Source organism: Pan troglodytes, chromosome 11, assembly GCF_028858775.2.
Source record: "Pan troglodytes isolate AG18354 chromosome 11, NHGRI_mPanTro3-v2.0_pri, whole genome shotgun sequence".
NCBI lineage: Eukaryota > Metazoa > Chordata > Mammalia > Primates > Hominidae > Pan > Pan troglodytes.
In genome coordinates, this window is record NC_072409.2 from 76,009,561 (window position 1) to 76,028,690 (window position 19,130).

Below are 19,130 nucleotides of genomic sequence, written 5' to 3' on the forward strand. Positions count from 1 at the left end.
TAAAAGAGACCATTTTCGGCCGGGTGTGGTGACTCACGCCCAGCACTTTGGGAGGTGGAGGCAGGCAGATCATGAGGTCAGGAGTTCAAGACCAGCCTGGCTAATATGGTGAAACCCCGTTTCTATTAAAAATACAAAAATTAGCCAGGTGTGGTGGTGCATGTCTGTAATCCCAGCTACTTGGGAGGCTGAGGCAGGAGAATCGCTTGAACCTGGGAGGCAGGAGAATCACTTGAACCCGGGAGGCAGAGATTGCAGTGAGCCAAGATCATGCCACTGCACTCCAGCCTGGTGACAGAGTGAGGCTCCATCTCAAAAAAAAAAAAAAAAAAGACAGACCATTTTCAAAAGGGCAACAACAAGACGAACAGCTAACTTGACATCCTAACAGTGGAGGACGGAAGACAACAGAATCATATCTTTGATGTGCTGAAAGAGAGTAAATGTCACCTAGATTCTCCAGCCAGTGAAAATATCCCTCAACAAGTAAAGGTGAAGAGATAACAGTGTTCTTTGGGAAAAAGAAAAATGATCTCAGATAAAACCCAAAATGTAGGGGAAAAAATGAAGAGAAAAAAGAGCAGGTGTGGAATGCGTGGTGAGAGCTAATGACTGCATTAAACAATAATATCTGTAAAGTTAAAAATACTCATAGTATCTGAAAGTATCTAACAACAGCAACAGATATGTTGAGGGGGGTTAAATGGACTTCAAATGTTCTAAGAATCCTGTATTGTCCAAAAAAAAAGATAAAAGTACAATTTTTTTTTTTTTTTTTGAGAAGGAGTCTTACTCTGTCACCCAAGCTGGAGTGCAGTGGCACAGTCTCGGCTCACTGCAATTTCCGCCTCCCGGGTTCAAGCAGTTCTCTGCTTCAGCCTCCCGAGTAGCTAGGATTACAGACACCTGCCACCACGCCCAGCTAATTTTCATATTTTTAGTAGAGATGGGGTTTCACCATCTTGGCCAGGCTGCTCTTGAACTCCTCACCTCCTAATCCACCCACCTTGGCCTCCCAAAAATACACTTTTACATTAAGAGTTTGATAAAGTGAGACTGCATGAAGCAATGCCAAGTGTCCGTTAAAATCAGTTAAGAGAATAAAACCAATATAAATCTAAAATCAATCTAAAATCTACCAATCTAAAAGAAAGCCAAAAAAAAAAAAAATACAGGACAGATGGAACAAATAGAAAGCAAATAATAATCTGGTAGATTTAAACCTAAATATGTTAATAATTACAATAAATGTAAGTGAACTAAATGCTCTGATAAAGAATAACTATATTCTGCTTAAAAGACATATTTAAATATAAAGACACAAAAGGCTAAAAACAAATACTAAACAAAAAGATAGCTTACATACATAGTAACACCAGCAGGGTTAAGATTCTGTCAAATTTGTAATATTAACTCACACACTCAGAAGTTTCAAGCTTTTCCAATTAAAATAATTTTATAGATTAGTAGTTTTAAGCTCTGTTTAATTTACATCTAATCTTTAAATCTCCATTGTTATTTATAAAACTAAATTTATCTTTCACCAAAGCAATGGTGTAGAAACTAAATGGAACGACTGGCAACTTATTTTTCATAATTATCACAAATTCACTTTGAATAAGTCTCTTACCTTTTTCTTAGTTTATTTAAACAAAACTTAAATGTTATATGCAAAAAACCTGATGGTTCACAGTATTGTAAAGAGTAATTATATAATATCTGAAATTGGGCGAATATTTACATCCCCCCTCCCATCCCAATTCATAATATGTTGAAATCCTAATTCCCAAGGTGATGGTATTAGGAGGTGGGCCTTTGGGAGGTGATCAGGTCACAACAGCAGAGCCCTATTGAATGGGATTAGTGCCCTTATAAAAGAGACCCCATAAAGATCCCTCAACCCTTCTGCCATATGAGGTTACAGTGAGATGACCACTGTCTATCAAAGAACAAGGCCCTCCCCAGACACTGAATCTGCTGATACCTTGATCTTGGACTTCCCTGTCTCCAGAACTGTAAGAAATAGATTTCTCCTGTTTATAAGGTATCCAGTGTACGGTATTTTGTCACAGTAGCTCAAACAGACCAAGACAGAAACTGACACCAAGAACTGGGGGTGCTATTGTAACAAACATGTAAAAATGTGGAAGCAGTTTTGGAAGTGGGTAGTGAGTAAAAGCTGTAAGAGTATGGAGGTGCTTGCTACAAAAGGGATACATGGCTGTGAATGGCCCATAAAGAGCAATTCTGGTGAGGCTCAGAAAGAAAACAGGAAAGCTATAGAGAAAGCTTCAGACTTCTTAAAGAATACTTAATAATCCTGATAGAATGTTGGTAGAAATACGACAGTAAAGGCCATTCTGATGAGGTCTCAGATGAAAATGAGGATATTTGGCCAAGGAAATTTCTAAGCAAACTGTTGAAGGTATGGCTTGGCTTCTCTTGATTGCTTATAGTAAAATGCAAGACAAGAGAAATTAAAGATGGAATCATTCACGAGAGAGGAAGCAGAACTTAAAAATTTGGAAAACTCTCACCCTGTCTATATTGTAACAAACGAGAAAGACAGTTTGGGAGGAGAGAATACCAAGGGTGTAGCAAAAGGACCAACTGATAAGGCATAAAGTCAGCCAAATAAACAGAGCCAGGAGCTATTGTCCAAGACAAGAAAAGAACGACCACCCTCCCTGACAGGCAATTCAGAGATCATCAGAGTGGTTTCAAAAGAGGAGCCACCTGTGCCTGCAGGCTCACACACTCCACTCCCTGCAGTCTGGCACCCTGCTCCTCTGCAGCACAAGGTGAGGCTCTGGAAGGCCCAGGTGTGGTACACATGCAGTGGTCACCACTTCAGAGGGCACAGGCATTTGGCAGCATCCACGTGTGCTGTCTCTGCTGAGCCCCAGAATTCACCAGCCTGGGAAGCATGGTTACCTCCACCTAGATATCGAAGGATGGAGCCACAGGCACAACACCCAGGTAAGGAACCACCACAAGGGCAAGGCCACCACAAAGAGCTGCTACTAGGGCAAGGCCCAGCAAAGCCATGGGGGCAGGACTGCCTGGAGGCTTAGGGATCCAACCAATGGCCAGCAAAACTGCAGGGATGAAGCCTCCACTCTAGTGTGTCCAGAAGGTGGAACGGCAGCCCCAGTGGGCCTGAAGAGCAGAGAATGCAGCTAAAGATCATTTTCAAGCCTTCAGGTTTTGGACATGCTCAAGAATTGTCACTTCTTTTTCTTTTTGGAATAAAAATGTCTGTCCTGTTCTTGTCCTACCATTGTATTTTAGAAGCACCTAACTTGGTTGATTCCACAGGCTCACAGCTAAAGGAAAATTTGCCTCAGGACAAATTATACCTTGAATCTCACCCATATCCGATTTAAATGACACAGTCATATGCTCCAATGATGTTTCAGTCAATGATGTAATGCATATATGACAGTGGTCCCAATTATAATACCATATTTTTACTGTGCTTTTTCTATATTCAAATATGTTCAAATACAGAAACACTTCCCATTGTGTTACAATTATATATAGTATTCCATACGGTCACATGCTGTACAGGCTTGTAGCCTAGGAGCAATAGGCTATACCATATAGCCGAGGTGTGTAATGGGCTATACCATCTAGGTTACTACAAATACACTATATGATATTCATACGATGATGAAATCACCTAACAACACATTTCTCAGAATGTATTCCTATTGTTAAACGATGCATGACTATATTCAGATGAGTCTTTGGACTTTAAACTTTTGAGTTAATGTTGGAATAAGCGAACATTTTGGGACTATTGAGATGGAAATGATGTATTTTGCTTGTGAGAAGGACATGAATTTTGGGATGGGAACAGGGATGAAGGGTAATGAACTGAATGTTTATGTCACATGAGGTTACAGTGAGAAGAAGGCCACCTATGAGGAAGCAGGCCCTCACCAAACACCAAATCAGCCGTTGCCTTGCTCTTGGACTTCACAATCTCCAGAACTGTGAGACATAAATTTCTGTCATTTATAAGCCATCCAGCCTATTGTATTTCATTATGGCAGCCTGAGCAGACTAGGACAACATCTGTCAATGAGTTACCACTTATGTTGAAAAAGACATTTAATGTAAACATTTATTCTTATTGCTGCAAGTATTCAAGCTTATTTGATATACATTGCCTATAAATGAAAATAAATTAATTTATAACAGATAGTGTATCTCGGGAAATAGTTAAAACCAAGAAGGATAAAACTGAATTGAGGGCTAATTTGTGGAATAACACGATCCACACTGCAGACAGGTTGAATAAAGCAAAATTCTGGCAGGGAAAGATGGATTTGAAAAATTATGAAAGGGTGAACTCAACTAAAAAAAAAGTTAGGGGAATTTATATTCATTAACTTGATACCTCAGTTTCACATTACGACCAGGAAATAGATTAAAAATTACAAGGACAAAGAAGGGATCCAGAAGAGCACAGACAATAAAGAGAAAAGGACAGGGGGGTGATCTTAGTAAAAGGTAAGTGGTCTCCTAGTTTCATGTCTAACACTGTCATTTACCCTTTTCACTTACACTTGGAAATGTGTCTTCCCCTACTGATTCCATGCTGCCAAATGCCTGTGCCCTACTGATTCCATATTCATCATTATGACCCTCCAATGCTACCTAATACTATCTCCTCAAGCAATCATTGCCCCTTATCCTCACTATTCTTATTGGAGCACTCATCCTCGTCTCAAATGTAAATGATTCCAAACACCTTCCTTAAGAATTTTTTTGCCTCCACCTTCCCAGTTTCAAAAAAATGCATACACTTCTTTCAGGTAAAATAGTGGCATACTTTGCCAGTGGCTTTAAAACTCCCAAATGACTAAAGGATAAAGTCTAATGTGCTTACATGGTTAATTTGGGCACTATAAGACAGTGCTCTTCCCAGAAATCTAATTCAATTGAATTTTTAAATCTGACATAGCTACCTACCTCTTATTCAACTCAATATGTGACTGGCACACATTGCAAGGTACCATGAATGGCACATTAGGCAGCACTAAAGGGCACAGATATAGTCTCTGGGGTTAACTAGGAGTTAGCCAGGCAAAGTGTGAGCAAAAGGCTTCTCTTAAAAGTTGGTATTGAAGCCAGGCACAGTGGCTCATGCCTGTAATCCCAGCACTTTGGGAGGCCGAGATGGGAAGACTGCTCGAGCCCAGGAGTTCAAAACCACCTGGGCAACATAGGGAGGCTCCCTCTCTACTGAAAAAACAAACAAACAAAAAAAATTAGCTGGGTGTGGTGGTATGTGCCTGTAGTCCCAGCTACTTAGGAGGCTGAGATGGGAGGACTGCTTGAGCCCAGGAGGTTGAGGCTGCAGTGAACTATGATCATGCCACTGCATTCCAGCCTGGGCAACAGAGCAAGACCATGTCTCAAAAAAAAAAAAAAAAAGGCTGGTATAGAAAAGTACACACTTTCAGGTTCCTGTTATCCCTGTCCCAAAGACAGAGCAATGATTAGGTAAAATACAAAATAGGATGACAAAAAAGACACATATGCATATAGAAATAAGATATATATCTCCTTGGACCGGAAAAAGAACAGAATCACGAAGTCAGGTCATGGGTGTGCCGCCAGGTCCAAAAGCAGGCAGCAGTAGCTCCTTCAAGGCAACAGAGAGGCTGACAAAGTGCCCTACAGGCAGGGAACTAAATTCAGACTTGTGAATGCAGCAGCTGGAGTAAGGCTTCCCACTTTAGAAAGGAGGCTGAGAAAATAAGGCTGAGACTTCTGCCTAAAGCTAAAGACTTTATAGCATTGCAATTATAAAGTCAGAAAGAAAAGACAGAGGGAATCACAGCCAGAACTTTCATGAACTCAGTGACTTGTCCTGGAAAATCCCCAATCACTGAAGGATGGGAAGTCTGAAATGTTAGTATCATGCTACCATAAACTTGTGCTGGAGCCCTGAGAGGGCCAGGTAGAAGGAATCACAAAATCATTAAGAGGTTACGGGGAGAGGCTTGAAAGGCCTGGGAGTGGGGGACTCTACTTAAAATGAGCCTGCAAACTATGGGATCATGAGAAACAGTGGATGAATTTACCAACACAATAAAAATAAACAGCACAATCCACAAGTGACTTTAAAAGTCCTTAGGGTCTTCAAAGAAGGAAGGAATAACGGCCATAGGATATACAAGAAAATGTGAGGGCTGGGTGCGGTGGCTCACGCCTGTAATCCCAGCATTCTGGGAGGCTGAGGCAGGTGAATCATTTGAGGTCAGGAGTTCAAGACCAGCCTGGCCTACATGGTGAAGCCCCGTATCTACTAAAAATACAAAAGTTAGCCAGGCAGTAGTGGTCCATGCCTGTAATCCCAGCTACTAGGGAGGCTGAGGCAGAAGAATCGCTTGAGCCTGGGAGGCAGAGGTTGCAGTGAGTCGAGATCGCGCCACTGTACTCAAGTCTGCGTGACACAATGAGACCCTGTCTCAAAAAAAAGAAGAAAGAAAATGTGAAATAAATGCAGAAACAAAAAAGAGCAAATTAGATGAGAAATACATAGTCATTAAAAGAAAAATCTCCCAGGAGATAAGTTCTGGGAGTAGTTGGTGAATTATAAAATGCTACTGAAGAATTTACCTAGACTGTAGCAGGAAAAGGAAACATGAAAAAGCAGTTAAGAGATATGCATGGAGAACAGACTGAGAAATTCCAATACAGGAATTCTAGAAGAACAGAATAAAGGGAATGATAAAGAAGCAATTTTCAAAGAGAAAGTGGTTGAGAACTTCAAAACTGAAGACAAGAGTCCTCAAATTATAAGTACCTATTAAGTGTCAAGCAAGATAAACTAAAAATAAGTCTACTCCTAAACGTAATGTACTGAAACTGAACCAGATTGAGGATAAGAATAAAATCTTAAAGAAGTGGAGGCACAGACATTTTGGTAGAGAAAACCAAAAATGCAAAGACCCTAGGGTGACAAAGAGACTGATCTGTTCTAAAATAAGGCTACTCAAGGTGTGGTCCATTGACCAGTGTGGTCCACAAACTCTTTGTTACTGGCCCATGGTGACAAAAGTACAGAAACTGAAATGAAGTGTTCAGAAACCTTTATAACAATCTGACACAGAAATTATAGGTCTGGTGATCTAATAATAAGAAATTAGCACTTATATTTGTATTCTTTGGGGTCCTCTCTCCCATTTTCATAGTGTTTCATTCTTATATTTTTATTCAAGTATCAGTACAGAAAAAGTTGTAAAACAGAAACTGGTCCTTTGCCATAACTGGTTTAGAAGCACTGTTCTGAAAATTCAAGGGTGGTCAGTGCAGTTAGAATGATAAGGATACAAAGTGAGAGTAGGACAAGCTCAAAGAGGAGAGGAAGGTGTAGGTGACTTACGCTGGACCTCAGAGACTCTGATAATGGATATATTCCATTACACACCTGGGACACCGATAATGGTTTCTAAGCACACGAGTGACCAGTGCATGCAAAGAAGCTGGAGGATACCAGAAGTAAAGTACATGGAGCAAGACCAGTCAGAAGGTTACTGGAGTTGTTCAGGCAAAGGGTAATGGCAGCCTGGACTACTGTAATGGTAAAGGTGATGGAGAGAAATGAAAGCTCTGAGAAATATCTCAGAAGAGAAATCAAAAAGTTCTGGGTGATGGATTGGGTTAAGGGTAAGCGAGAGGAAAATGCCAAGAATAAGACATGAGCATCTGGGTGGACAGGGGTGGCTAAGAATTAACAGGTTTGCTATGGGAGCAGCAGTCACAAACTGAGTTCTAGACCAGTTAATTTTGTGTCCAGGTGTACATAAGCAAGTTGGAAGATGGATCCACAGGTCTGGGAGATTGTAAGTATTTTGAAGTTGTCAACATACAGATAGAATGTAAAGTCACAGGAATGAATATCACCCACAGAAAGCAGGTAAATTGAGAAGTGGAAGAGGAGAAAAAGCAAAAGAAGATGAAGGAAAAAATGCTCAGAGGAAAGTTTATGAACACACCACCCCTATTTCCCCCCTCAACAAATAAACCCAAGTGACCTGTGTTAATTAACTATGGCTGTTGTTACCAAAGTAACTTTTATTAGTGATCACTGATGCAGAGCACAACTAAAGGACAAATATCAACAGCTAAGAGAAGGAGGTAAAGATAAGAAATAGTGCAACATCCCCCACATCACATTACCAATAATGTAAATAATGACAAGAATTTGCACTTATTCCTGAAAAGTTTCCAAGAGCAAGAAAAAGAATAGCTGAATGAATATACTATATTACTATAAAATAAGATATTAAAATAATAAATAGCAGTAACTAAGGAAAAAACTTTTGCCAACCTGTATTGGGTGGGGGGGAAGCAGGCTTAAAAGCAACAAGTATATACTAATGATCTGATCTGAAATTATAAAGCTGGCTAGTTTTATCTTCAGCCCACAATCAGAACCTCCCTCATCCCCCTTATTTACTCTATCTGTATTATATGAAAAACAAAACAATAACAACAAATTTACATTTAAGAAGCAGCGTGCTGAATAGCTGTACGCTAGTAGCGTGTCATATTACACTGGAAGTATCCACCTCAAAAAACAACTCCAGATAGCTCTGCAGCCACCACTCTCCTCAGAGTACCACATTAGCTGTTGCTTACATCATAGAAGTCCCAGGCTACTATAAGCTTCTAAATGTTTTGAATTAATACATTTTTCATATAGGATGGATCATTTATCATTCCATACTTAAAGACATATACAATTACTATTTCCTCTTCTATAAAATCTATACTCATTAGCAAAGAACTGAACACTTGCTCCTCTGATGTTTTCTTCAGCCTTAACTTTTCTAAGCTCCAGATAAGTCTTTCCACCTTACCTAGTCTACAGTAGTCCCCTATTACCTGCAGAGGACAAGACCAAGACCCCTCTGTTCATGCCTGAAACTGTGGACGGTAACAAACCCCATATATCTGTTTTTTTCCATATGATAACTGAGACAGCTACTAAGTGACTAAGGGGTAAAGGGGATGGGTAGAGAGTGTCTATAGTGTGGCTACGCTGGACAAAAACAATGACTCATGTCCCAGGTGGAATGGAGTGGGATGGCAGGAGACGTCACCAGACTACTGAGAACAACATGCAATTTAAAATTTATGAATTGTTTATTTCTGGAATTTTCCATTTAATGTTTTTGGACTGCATTTGACCACGGTTAACTGAAACCATAGAAAGTGAAGCCAAGGATAAGGAGGCTACTGTATTTTCCATTGCTAACTTTGTTTCCTTCAGTGAAGTTCAGCTGCTATTTCTTTACCAAACCTCATCTACTATTATCTTTCAAGCCCTACCCTAAAACCTAATGATTTGGGAAAAACTCTCTCAGATAAATCCAGCCTTCACTCAGTCACTCTTTTTCTTCAAATGTCTATGTAATTTTTAACTGTTATTTTTGTACTCTTTTATAACACCATCATGCCACTTCACAAACATAAACTGTGCTTTTTCCATCATACTATCGACTCCCCTCAGGACGTGAGCTCTCATTTCCCATTTCTTCTACTTTTGCAGAGATTCTAGCTCAACACTCTGCTCATGATAGGTTTGCAATAAATACCTAAACACAATGACTCATTAATAGAACATAATTGGTCAATGAATAGCTACTACATGAAAGACACTGAGATTACAAAAATAATTTTTAAAAAGCTCCCTCCCTTTGGATTGTTGGAGCCTAAGCAGGGTGAGGAAGGCATCCTAGAGAGAGCAGTGAGACAGAAGATTAGTTACACACAGGCAGGTTGATCAAGTAAGAAAAAAATATTCAAGATAATGACAGCCAGGTTTCTCACTGTTAAGGAAGGGAATTAGACATTTAATTTAAAAACTAGACTTAACCCTTAGGTGTAGAATCAGAATGGAACATATCACTGTGAACTCAGAATTTTTAGGTTATGTCTGTCTTTATTTGAGCATGCATGTATATGCATGTGCGTACATATATATAAATTCATGTATGTAAATACTTAAATATATTCTATAGCTCTGTCTACCAAGAGAACTTGGGAGCAGTAACATCACAAAAGCAATAAATAACTACTAGCACCGAGGCTTACATATAAATACCGTTTTCCACCAAAAGGAATCAGGAAGCATTGAAGAAATGATTGATGATTCCAACCCTGAGATAAAGAACATGCAGTGATGGCCTGGGAAATCCTGTTCTGCCAAAAAGCAAGGAAATCCGCAAAGAATGATGAGGAAATATAAAAAAACATAACAGAAGTTTGAAGGGGCCAAATCAGGAAAATTTTGAGCATCAAAATAAACAATGGCAGTAATAGATTAAAACTCACTGAATTAAAATTATAAATCATAAGCCCCATACATACAAATTTAAGGATGAATAAATTAAAAGTTGGATGATAAAATGGAATACTGACAGTTTCAAAGTACGTGCCCATTAAAATATTTATTAATTACAAAAGAGGAAAAAACTACTTCATAATGGAGAAGTTTGGCAGATACCATCTTAATTAAATGATCAAAGGGAATATCTTGAGTAATGGAACAAATTAAAACTGCGCTCTACGATAAGATGCTATGAGAAGCACACAGTATCCATGATAGTCTTGCCAAAGATGCATAATCTGAATATAATCATGCAACACACACAGACTCAGATTGAGAACATTTAATCCTCAAAAGCATCAGGATACAGAAGTCAAGGAAAAGTCAGAAGTATGTAAAAAATTCATTTGAGATAGACAAAGAGGAATGATAGCATGGAGGAAGAAGTGACTAGTTTGCCTACATCAATAAACAGGAGAAAGAGCTACAGTAAAATCTCAAAAGAAAACTGAATTTGTAATTGGCCATTATTAGTTGTTTGTGTGTTGTTTTTTGTTTGTTTTTTTTTTTTTTTTGAGGCACAGTTTCATTCTGTCACCCAGGATGGAGTGTAGTGGCAGGATCTCAACTCACTGCAACCTCCGCCTCTTGGGTTCAAGCGATTCTCCTGCCTCAGCCTCCCGAGTAGCTGGGACTACAAGCGCACACCATCATGCTCGGCTAAATTTTTGTATTTTTAGTAGAGACAGGGTTTCGCCACGTTGGCCAGGCTGGTCTGGAACTCCTGGCCTGACCTCAAGTGATCTGCCCACCTCGGCCTTCCAAAGTGCTGGGATTACAGGTGTGAGCCACTGCGCCTGGCTTGGTTTGTATTTTTATATTTATGCAATGATAAGGATGAGGAGTTCTTAACCTTTTTTGTGCCACAGTCCCCTTAAAGAGTCTGATGAGGCCTATAAACTCCTTCTCATAATACTTTTAAATATATAAAACAAAATAAATATGATTACAAAGGAAATCGATTATATGGAAATATAATTATCAAAATGTTAAAAACATATTTGTGATGTAGCAGTACATGTGATTTCTTTAAAATATGTGCTTTTCAAAATATATATACTCCTTTTAAAACAATAAGACCAGTGGAGGGTCTAATCATAACCATAATTATGAAGTATTAGTAAGCATAAATGATATTTCAGTATATCTAAAGCACCAGTAATGGTCTGTTGACTACATGTTAAGAATACACGAATTAAAAGTTAAAAGGAGGCTTAAATATCAGTGAGAATTGACAATTTTTATATTCATTTCTATTCTTGTTTAGGAGGTACTTTGAAGGATAGAGAATGCAGGTGATTATTTGTCTAAATTATCACATTTATGAGGAATGGAGTTCCAAGTAATGTTTGTCACACCTAAAACTACTATACTGACATATACAACAGGGCAGAGCAATAAATTAACAAATTTGATGACAAGTTAATACCTAACAACAAAAATCATGAAGGTTCTATAAAATGAGACTATTGTTACCCATATACACAAAACCATAAAATGCTAATCTCTGGCATTATGATTAAGAATTATGACATGAACTCCCTCTCCCTCTCCCTCCCCCTCCCCCTCCCCACGGTCTCCCTCTCCCTCTCTTTCCACAGTCTCCCTCTGATGCCGAGCCGAAGCTGGACTGTACTGCTGCCATCTCGGCTCACTGCAACCTCCTGCCTGATTCTCCTGCCTCAGCCTGCCGAGTGCCTGCCATTGCAGGCACGCGCCGCCACGCCTGACTGGTTTTCGTATTTTTTTTTTGGAGACGGGGTTTCGCTGTGTTGGCCGGGCTGGTCTCCAGCTCCTAACCGCGAGTGATCCGCCAGCCTCGGCCTCCCGAGGTGCCGGGATTGCAGACGGAGTCTCGTTCACTCAGTGCTCAATGGTGCCCAGGCTGGAGTGCAGTGGCGTGATCTCGGCCCGCTACAACCTCCACCTCCCAGCCGCCTGCCTTGGCCTCCCAAAGTGCCGAGATTGCAGCCTCTGCCTGGCCGCCACCCCGTCTGGGAAGTGAGGAGCATCTCTGCCTGGCCACCCATCATCTGGGATGTGAGGAGCCCCTCTGCCCGGCTGCCCAGTCTGGAAAGTGAGGAGCGTCTCTGCCCGCCCACCATCCCATCTAGGAAGTGAGGAGCACCTCTTCCTGGCCGCCATCCCATCTAGGAAGTGAGGAGCGTCTCTGCCCGGCCGCCCATCGTCTGAGATGTGGGGAGCACCTCTGCCCCGCCACCCCGTCTGGGATGTGAGGAGCGCCTCTGCCCGGCAGCGACCCCGTCTGGGAGGTGAGAAGCGTCTCTGCCCGGCAGCTGCCCCGTCTGAGAAGTGAGGAGCCCCTCTGCCCAGCCACCACCCCGTCTGGGAGGTGTACCCAGCAGCTCACTGAGAACGGGCCATGATGACAATGGCGGTTTTGTGGAATAGAAAAGGGGGAAAGGTGGGGAAAAGATTGAGAAATCGGATGGTTGCTGTGTCTGTGTTGAAAGAAGTAGACATGGGAGACTTTTCATTTTGTTCTGTACTAAGAAAAATTCTTCTGCCTTGGGATCCTGTTGATCTATGACCTTACCCCCAACCCTGTGCTCTCTGAAACATGTGCTGTGTCCACTCAGGGTTAAATGGATTAAGGGCGGTGCAAGATGTGCTTTGTTAAACAGATGCTTGAAGGCAGCATGCTCGTTAAGAGTCATCACCACTCCCTAATCTCAAGTACCCAGGGACACAAACACTGCGGAGGGCCGCAGGGTCCTCTGCCTAGGAAAACCAGAAACCTTTGTTCACTTGTTTATCTGCTGACCTTCCCTCCACTATTGTCCTATGACCCTGCCAAATCCCCCTCTGCGAGAAACACCCAAGAATGATCAATTAAAAAAAAAAAAAAAAGAATTATGACATGAAATTATCTCTGAGCCTACAGCTTATCAAATTTGTATATACTAACGTTTAGGAGAAAAAGACTACCTATTTAGAAGTATATTTGGCAGATGTAGTTCAATTTTCAAAGGAATGCTAAATTAGCTGTTTCTGATATATATAACCAGAAGGATACTGGACAGCCATCTGATGTGTGCAGACATCAACAAAATCTTTTGAAATATTCCTGACTCTAAGCCTTTTTTTTTTTTTTTTGGAGATAGAGTCTCCCTCTGTTGCTCAGGCTAGAGTGCAGTGGTGAAATCTTGGCTTGCTGCAACCTCCACCTCCCAGGTTCAAGTGATTCTCCTGCCTCAGCCTCCCAAGTAGCTGGGATTACAGGCACCCAACACCATGCCCGGCTAATTCTTGCATTTTTAGGAGAGATGGGGTTTCACCATGTTGGCCAGGCTGTTCTCGAACTCCTGACCTCAGGTGATCCACCTGCCTCGGCCTCCCAAAGTGCTGGGATTACAGGCATGAGCCACTGCACTCAGCTGTCTAAGCCCTCTTAACTTAGATATTAGCTAAGTATAATATTTCTCACACTGTTCATTTTGGGGTTAAAAGTAAACCAGTACAACCACTAAAAATACTTGAAATATATTTTTATTAAAATCTCATCCAAATATCAACATTAAAAGAATCAGCAATATAAATTGAAACAAATATTAGGTGTATTAACTTAATTATATTAATTCTAAACATGCTCTTGCCTGTCAAAATTTCCATGCCTTTTCTATGCTATTTTAATGAAATCTAATAATATAATACAATATAAGAAAAGAAAAAACAATTTTTTCCTACCTAGTTACTTTGCAGCTTGATTCAATTAAATCATTTTCAAAGTCAAGCAGGCTGGAAGGCAGATTATACTCCAATGGAGAGGTCAGTCTTTTCAAACGTAAAAGACCAACACAAAATTTTGCTCCCATCTCTTCCAGTTCTTGGGTACCAATCTGTAAACCCTTGAAATAAACAAATATTATGCATATAATTACAAAGTTTGCTATCTTCTGGATACAGCTCAATGAAATTATATAAAAAGAATTTATAACTATATTAATAAAATTAAAAGGCTGGTACTTTGTATGGAACTAGGACTCAACAAGTTTAACATCTTAACAATACAAGATTATTGTAAGTCACAAAGGAAACTGTCCTAAAAGACAATTTCTAAAATGTCTATTCTCTTTCACTATGATGCAAACTATTTTCACCATCACACTAGGGGGAAAAAATACAGTAACACTTTGTGATGTTACTTGTAGAATTCATGTGACAAACTGTATTTTAACAAGAGCTTGTTAGTATTTCTTGTAATCCACTACTTCGTATGCTAATGTTGAAATATTATAGTATTAAAATCAAGGCTCCAATATGTACATTTGAACATTACTTTATAGATACTTCTACTGTATGATAAGAGAAATTGATCAGTAAAAAGCAAATAAAGGTAACTGTCAAAAAAAGAATCAAATCTAAGCCAATGAAGTAGTGGTCAAATAAATTCCTATGATCCATGTCAATTCAGAATGCTCATTTCAAATTTTGTCTACTAAAGCAAAAAGAGTATTTTATCTTAACCTCCCCATCTTTTTTAAAAAATAGTTTCTCAGTAAGTAATATAAGGTTTACCAAAAGTTAAATGTTACACATAAAACCATAAAAATGGCCTACAAATTAATATACTCCTTCTTTATCATTTATTTTTCAGATACAAATAAATCCCTAAAAAAGGCAAAATTCTTGCACCTATAGAAGTTGTCGGTGTAGATTACAGCTGATATCAATTCAAGAGAAAGTATTTTAAACCTGCTTTTCAGTGACCAGACTAAGTGAGTTCCTATGGCACACGGTAACTGAAGAAAATGAACTTTAACAACTGTTACTTACTCTACATGAAGCACATGACTTTACAGTTATTTTTAAATTTTTCAACTTTTTGGTTTAAATAGTTTGGCCAACTCCCAAATATTCTAGGAAATATGACCTGACTTCATTAGAACCTTCATTTGACCTTTTAATTTGTAAGTTTTAGAAAGGTTATACGTGTTTCTGAATTAGTTCATAGACAATAAAAATAAAGAATACTTACAGCCTAAAACTCAGTAAGATAAAAATATTGTTGAGGGTGAAAAAGACTAAAATATTATGAGACTCACACACTTATCAGCTAACAAGTTTAAGAGATGTTAAGTGTGTGTGGAGAGGTTGGGAATATATGGGAGCTCTGTGTGCTTTCCACTCAATTTTGCTGTGAACCTAAAACTGCTCTAAAAAATAAAGTCTATTAACTTTTTTAGAAGTATATGTTATGATCAAAACCTTGCATTTTAGACATTAAAGGAAAGCCCTGGCTTAGTAAGACACTTCTCTCAGTAAGAGTTTTAAATCAATGTATACATTATTTACTAAACAATATCAAAGAAAAATGAGTATTTATTAGGTATCCATTTTATTTGTAAAAGTTTATATATTTATATATTAAAAACAAAAATAACTAGAAAAAATGGTTTAACATTTTATGTTTCAAAATATCTTAGCTTTTTAAAAATCTGTGTTTTTAAAATGACCAAATTTATCTAAATAGAAATCGAAAAAAATTTTTAAATTCAATGAAAGTCTATCAGTAGAATCCAAATATAGTGACAAAGCACTACTATTGTATACTATGGATGATTTCAGTGGTATCCAAGTCAGGTGTCCCGACAGCTTCTTTCCCCACTGCCCAGAAGCTAGTTTCAGAGACAGTGATGCTTTAAGTCACCTTCTGAGCCTAACTGCATAAGTCATCTCTTTAAGAATTAACAATGTATTTCCATAAATCACATAGTCCAAGGTTTTTTCCTAGAAATCACCTATATTCTTATAAAAAAGTGATTCTCAAGTCTTTTCCCCATCCCACACACTTACTGAATGAGACCCTTAACAACAGTTGTCCACTGAAGCAATGATCGGGGACAGGGGCTGGAAGCTGGAGTGGTGCTAAAGCTGCATTTTCTCTCTCACCACCACCATGCCCTTGTAAACTACACTGACTAGAAGTCACTGTTTTTACAATATTCGGGGAGATCTCATATTACACTTTGGAAGATCACACTGTGATCAACCTAAAATTCAGGGAAGAGTCACTGAACAGAAAGTACTGGAATTTCAGTAAGTTCTACTTTACTACTACTATTCTTATTTAAGTAATTTCTACTTTACTACTACTATACTTATTTAAGTAAATTCTACTTTACTACTACTATACTTAAGTAAGTTCTACTTTACTTAAACATCACTTGCAAAATCAATGTAACTTTCTTCCAGTTTGTTAGACTGAAAAAGTCATTATTTAAGCTCTCCTAAAATATTTCATATCAACTATAATATGTTTACATTTTAAATGCTAACCAGTTAGATGTTTCTTTTCAAACACAAAGTTATTACCATCTTTATGTGAGGTGTATAAAAATCATTCTCAGATTCAAGATCCTCTTTCCCCATAACAAAAGAAACAAACAAAACGGAATGAGTGGAATAATGAGCACGACACCTGAAAATTTTTCTGTGCCAAGGCAAGAAATAGAAATGCCCAGTTTTGCTCACTGCTTATCTAAAGTCCAACTCATTGCACATTAAGTTTTCAATCTGTAAAATTAATAAATAATAAATAAATCCAAAATCACCTAACATTTTACTAATATTTAATTTCAAAAGTAAAGTTTAAATTCTAATTATCTCCAGTAAAAGCCTACAGTACCATGAATGAGTAGTCTTAATGAAGAAAAAAGTTTACTAACGGGATATGCATTTAAAAGTTACACATAAGGCTGGCTGTGGTGGCTCATGCCTGTAATCCCAGAACTTTGAGAGGCCAAGGCAGGAGGACTGCTTGAGGCCAGGAGTTTGAGACCAGTCTGGGCAATATGGTGAGACCCTGTCTCTATTTTTATTTTTCAAAATATAAACAAACACATAAATAATAGCTACACATACAAAAACCTAAATATAACAAACCTGCTGCTTTATAAACAAAAATAATGTATTTTAAATGCAAAAAAATTTATATCCAATAAATTAAAACAATAGAAAATTTTTAACGTATCACTTACACAGATTATAAATTACTAATGAGTAAATGCGTACTCTAATGTGCTTTCCTAAAAATTATGAATATAAACAGACTCAACCAAGAATTTCTTAAGGATCCAAGTAAGCTATTTAGTTCAGAGAAGTAAAGAAACCAACAAAACAAAAAATAAAAACCTATTCTTAAGACTGCATATGATTCCATTATTACATATTACATGTAACTCAATAAAACAAACATCATTTAATATATACTTAAAAACCACAAGAAATATATGAAAGGAAAGTCTTCAAATATCTTTCACGGTTAGAAAACCTAAGATGTTTTACCTTGTATTTTCCCTGATCACAGCCACATAAAGTACTCTCCATGGTATAACTTCTTTGTACTCCTATTTCCCTCCAAACTACAACACGTGCTGTGGATTCTTTAGATTTTTCCACTACGAAGCTACAGCTGCTCATGCAAAATGCTGGGGCGATATGGCTCAGTATCTTAGGCAATGTCTGTTAAAAACAAGAATGATGATGATAAAATAAACCAAGTTTTTAATTTTAAATGTTTTTAATTTTAAAAAGTTTTGATGAAAACACAGTAATTAGAGCAAAGCCATGTGGATGTTCTATTATATATCCCTTGCCATTCAAACAGCAAAACAATCCTCTTAACTAATTTTGAATTTTCTGCTTTTCTAAACAAATACAGTATCCAGTTAGAAAACAATGGAAGAATCGTATTCACAATATAACCAATAAGCAAAATAAAATCATTTGAGAAAACCATGTCTAAAAATATGAAAAAAATGTTTAAAATGTGAAATTTAGTCATAAAAGACTAATTGAGATATTTAACACAGTAAATGCCAATCATCCCTAAATTAATTAATACAGCTAAGACAATCACAATCAAAACTACCCCCAAAGTTTTCTGCAACTGAAATTATTCTCAGTTTCACCCAAAAGCATAAATATAGAAGTATACCCTGAGAAATTGTGTGTGTGTGTGGGGCGGGGGGGGGTGTAAGGCTATGACTAGAGAAATAATCCAACATATCAAACTAGCTTATAAATCTGAAGTAAATTAAATTGTGATACTGATATAGGAACAGATGCATCTCTAGAAAGAAAGAGTTCAGAATTAGAACCAAATGTATTAAACTTATCATTATTAGTGGAGAAAAGATTGATCATTCATTAAATATTGGCACTACTAGATAGTCACTAAGAAAAACAATCTAAAGTCACTCTTCATTAAATTAAATTCTAGCTGGATTGAGAATATAAACTTAAAATTAATAAATATTTTTAAATGAAACTATAAATAGTAAACATGGAACTGTACTTTTAAAACTTCAGAATGGGTCGGGCTCACGCCTGTAATCTCAGCACTTTGGGAGTCTGAGGCAGGTGGATCATGAGGTCAGGAGTTCGAGACCAGCCTGGCCAACATAGTGAAACACCGTCTTTACTAAAAAATACAAAAAATTAGCCAGGCTTGGTGGCAGGCCGCTGTAATCCCAGTTACTCAGGCGGCTGAGGCAGGAGAATCGCCTGAACCCAGGAGGCAGAGGTTGCGGTGAGCCGAGATTGCACCATTGCACTCCAGCCTGGGCAACAGTGCGAGACTCCATCTCAAAAACAAACAAAAAAAACACTTTAGAATAAAAAAAAATCTTTCTAAGCCTCAAAACTCCAAAAAACAATTTATGAGAAATTAACAAATATGATAAAATTTCAA

The 19,130-nt window shown here is 38.2% G+C and overlaps 1 protein-coding gene across 11 annotated transcripts in view; it reads right to left on the reverse strand.

The window, feature by feature from the left end:
- Positions 1-19,130, reverse strand: part of AGTPBP1 (ATP/GTP binding carboxypeptidase 1) — a 195,711-nt gene that overhangs the window by 14,566 nt on the left and 162,015 nt on the right. For all 11 annotated transcript variants that reach the window (XM_054658866.2, XM_054658865.2, XM_016961056.3 and 8 more), the window contains 2 exons: positions 17,723-17,899; positions 14,123-14,283 (listed from right to left, as the gene is read on the reverse strand). In XM_054658866.2, coding sequence (XP_054514841.1) covers positions 14,123-14,283; positions 17,723-17,899 — 338 coding nt within the window. The remainder of the gene's footprint in view (positions 1-14,122; positions 14,284-17,722; positions 17,900-19,130) is intronic.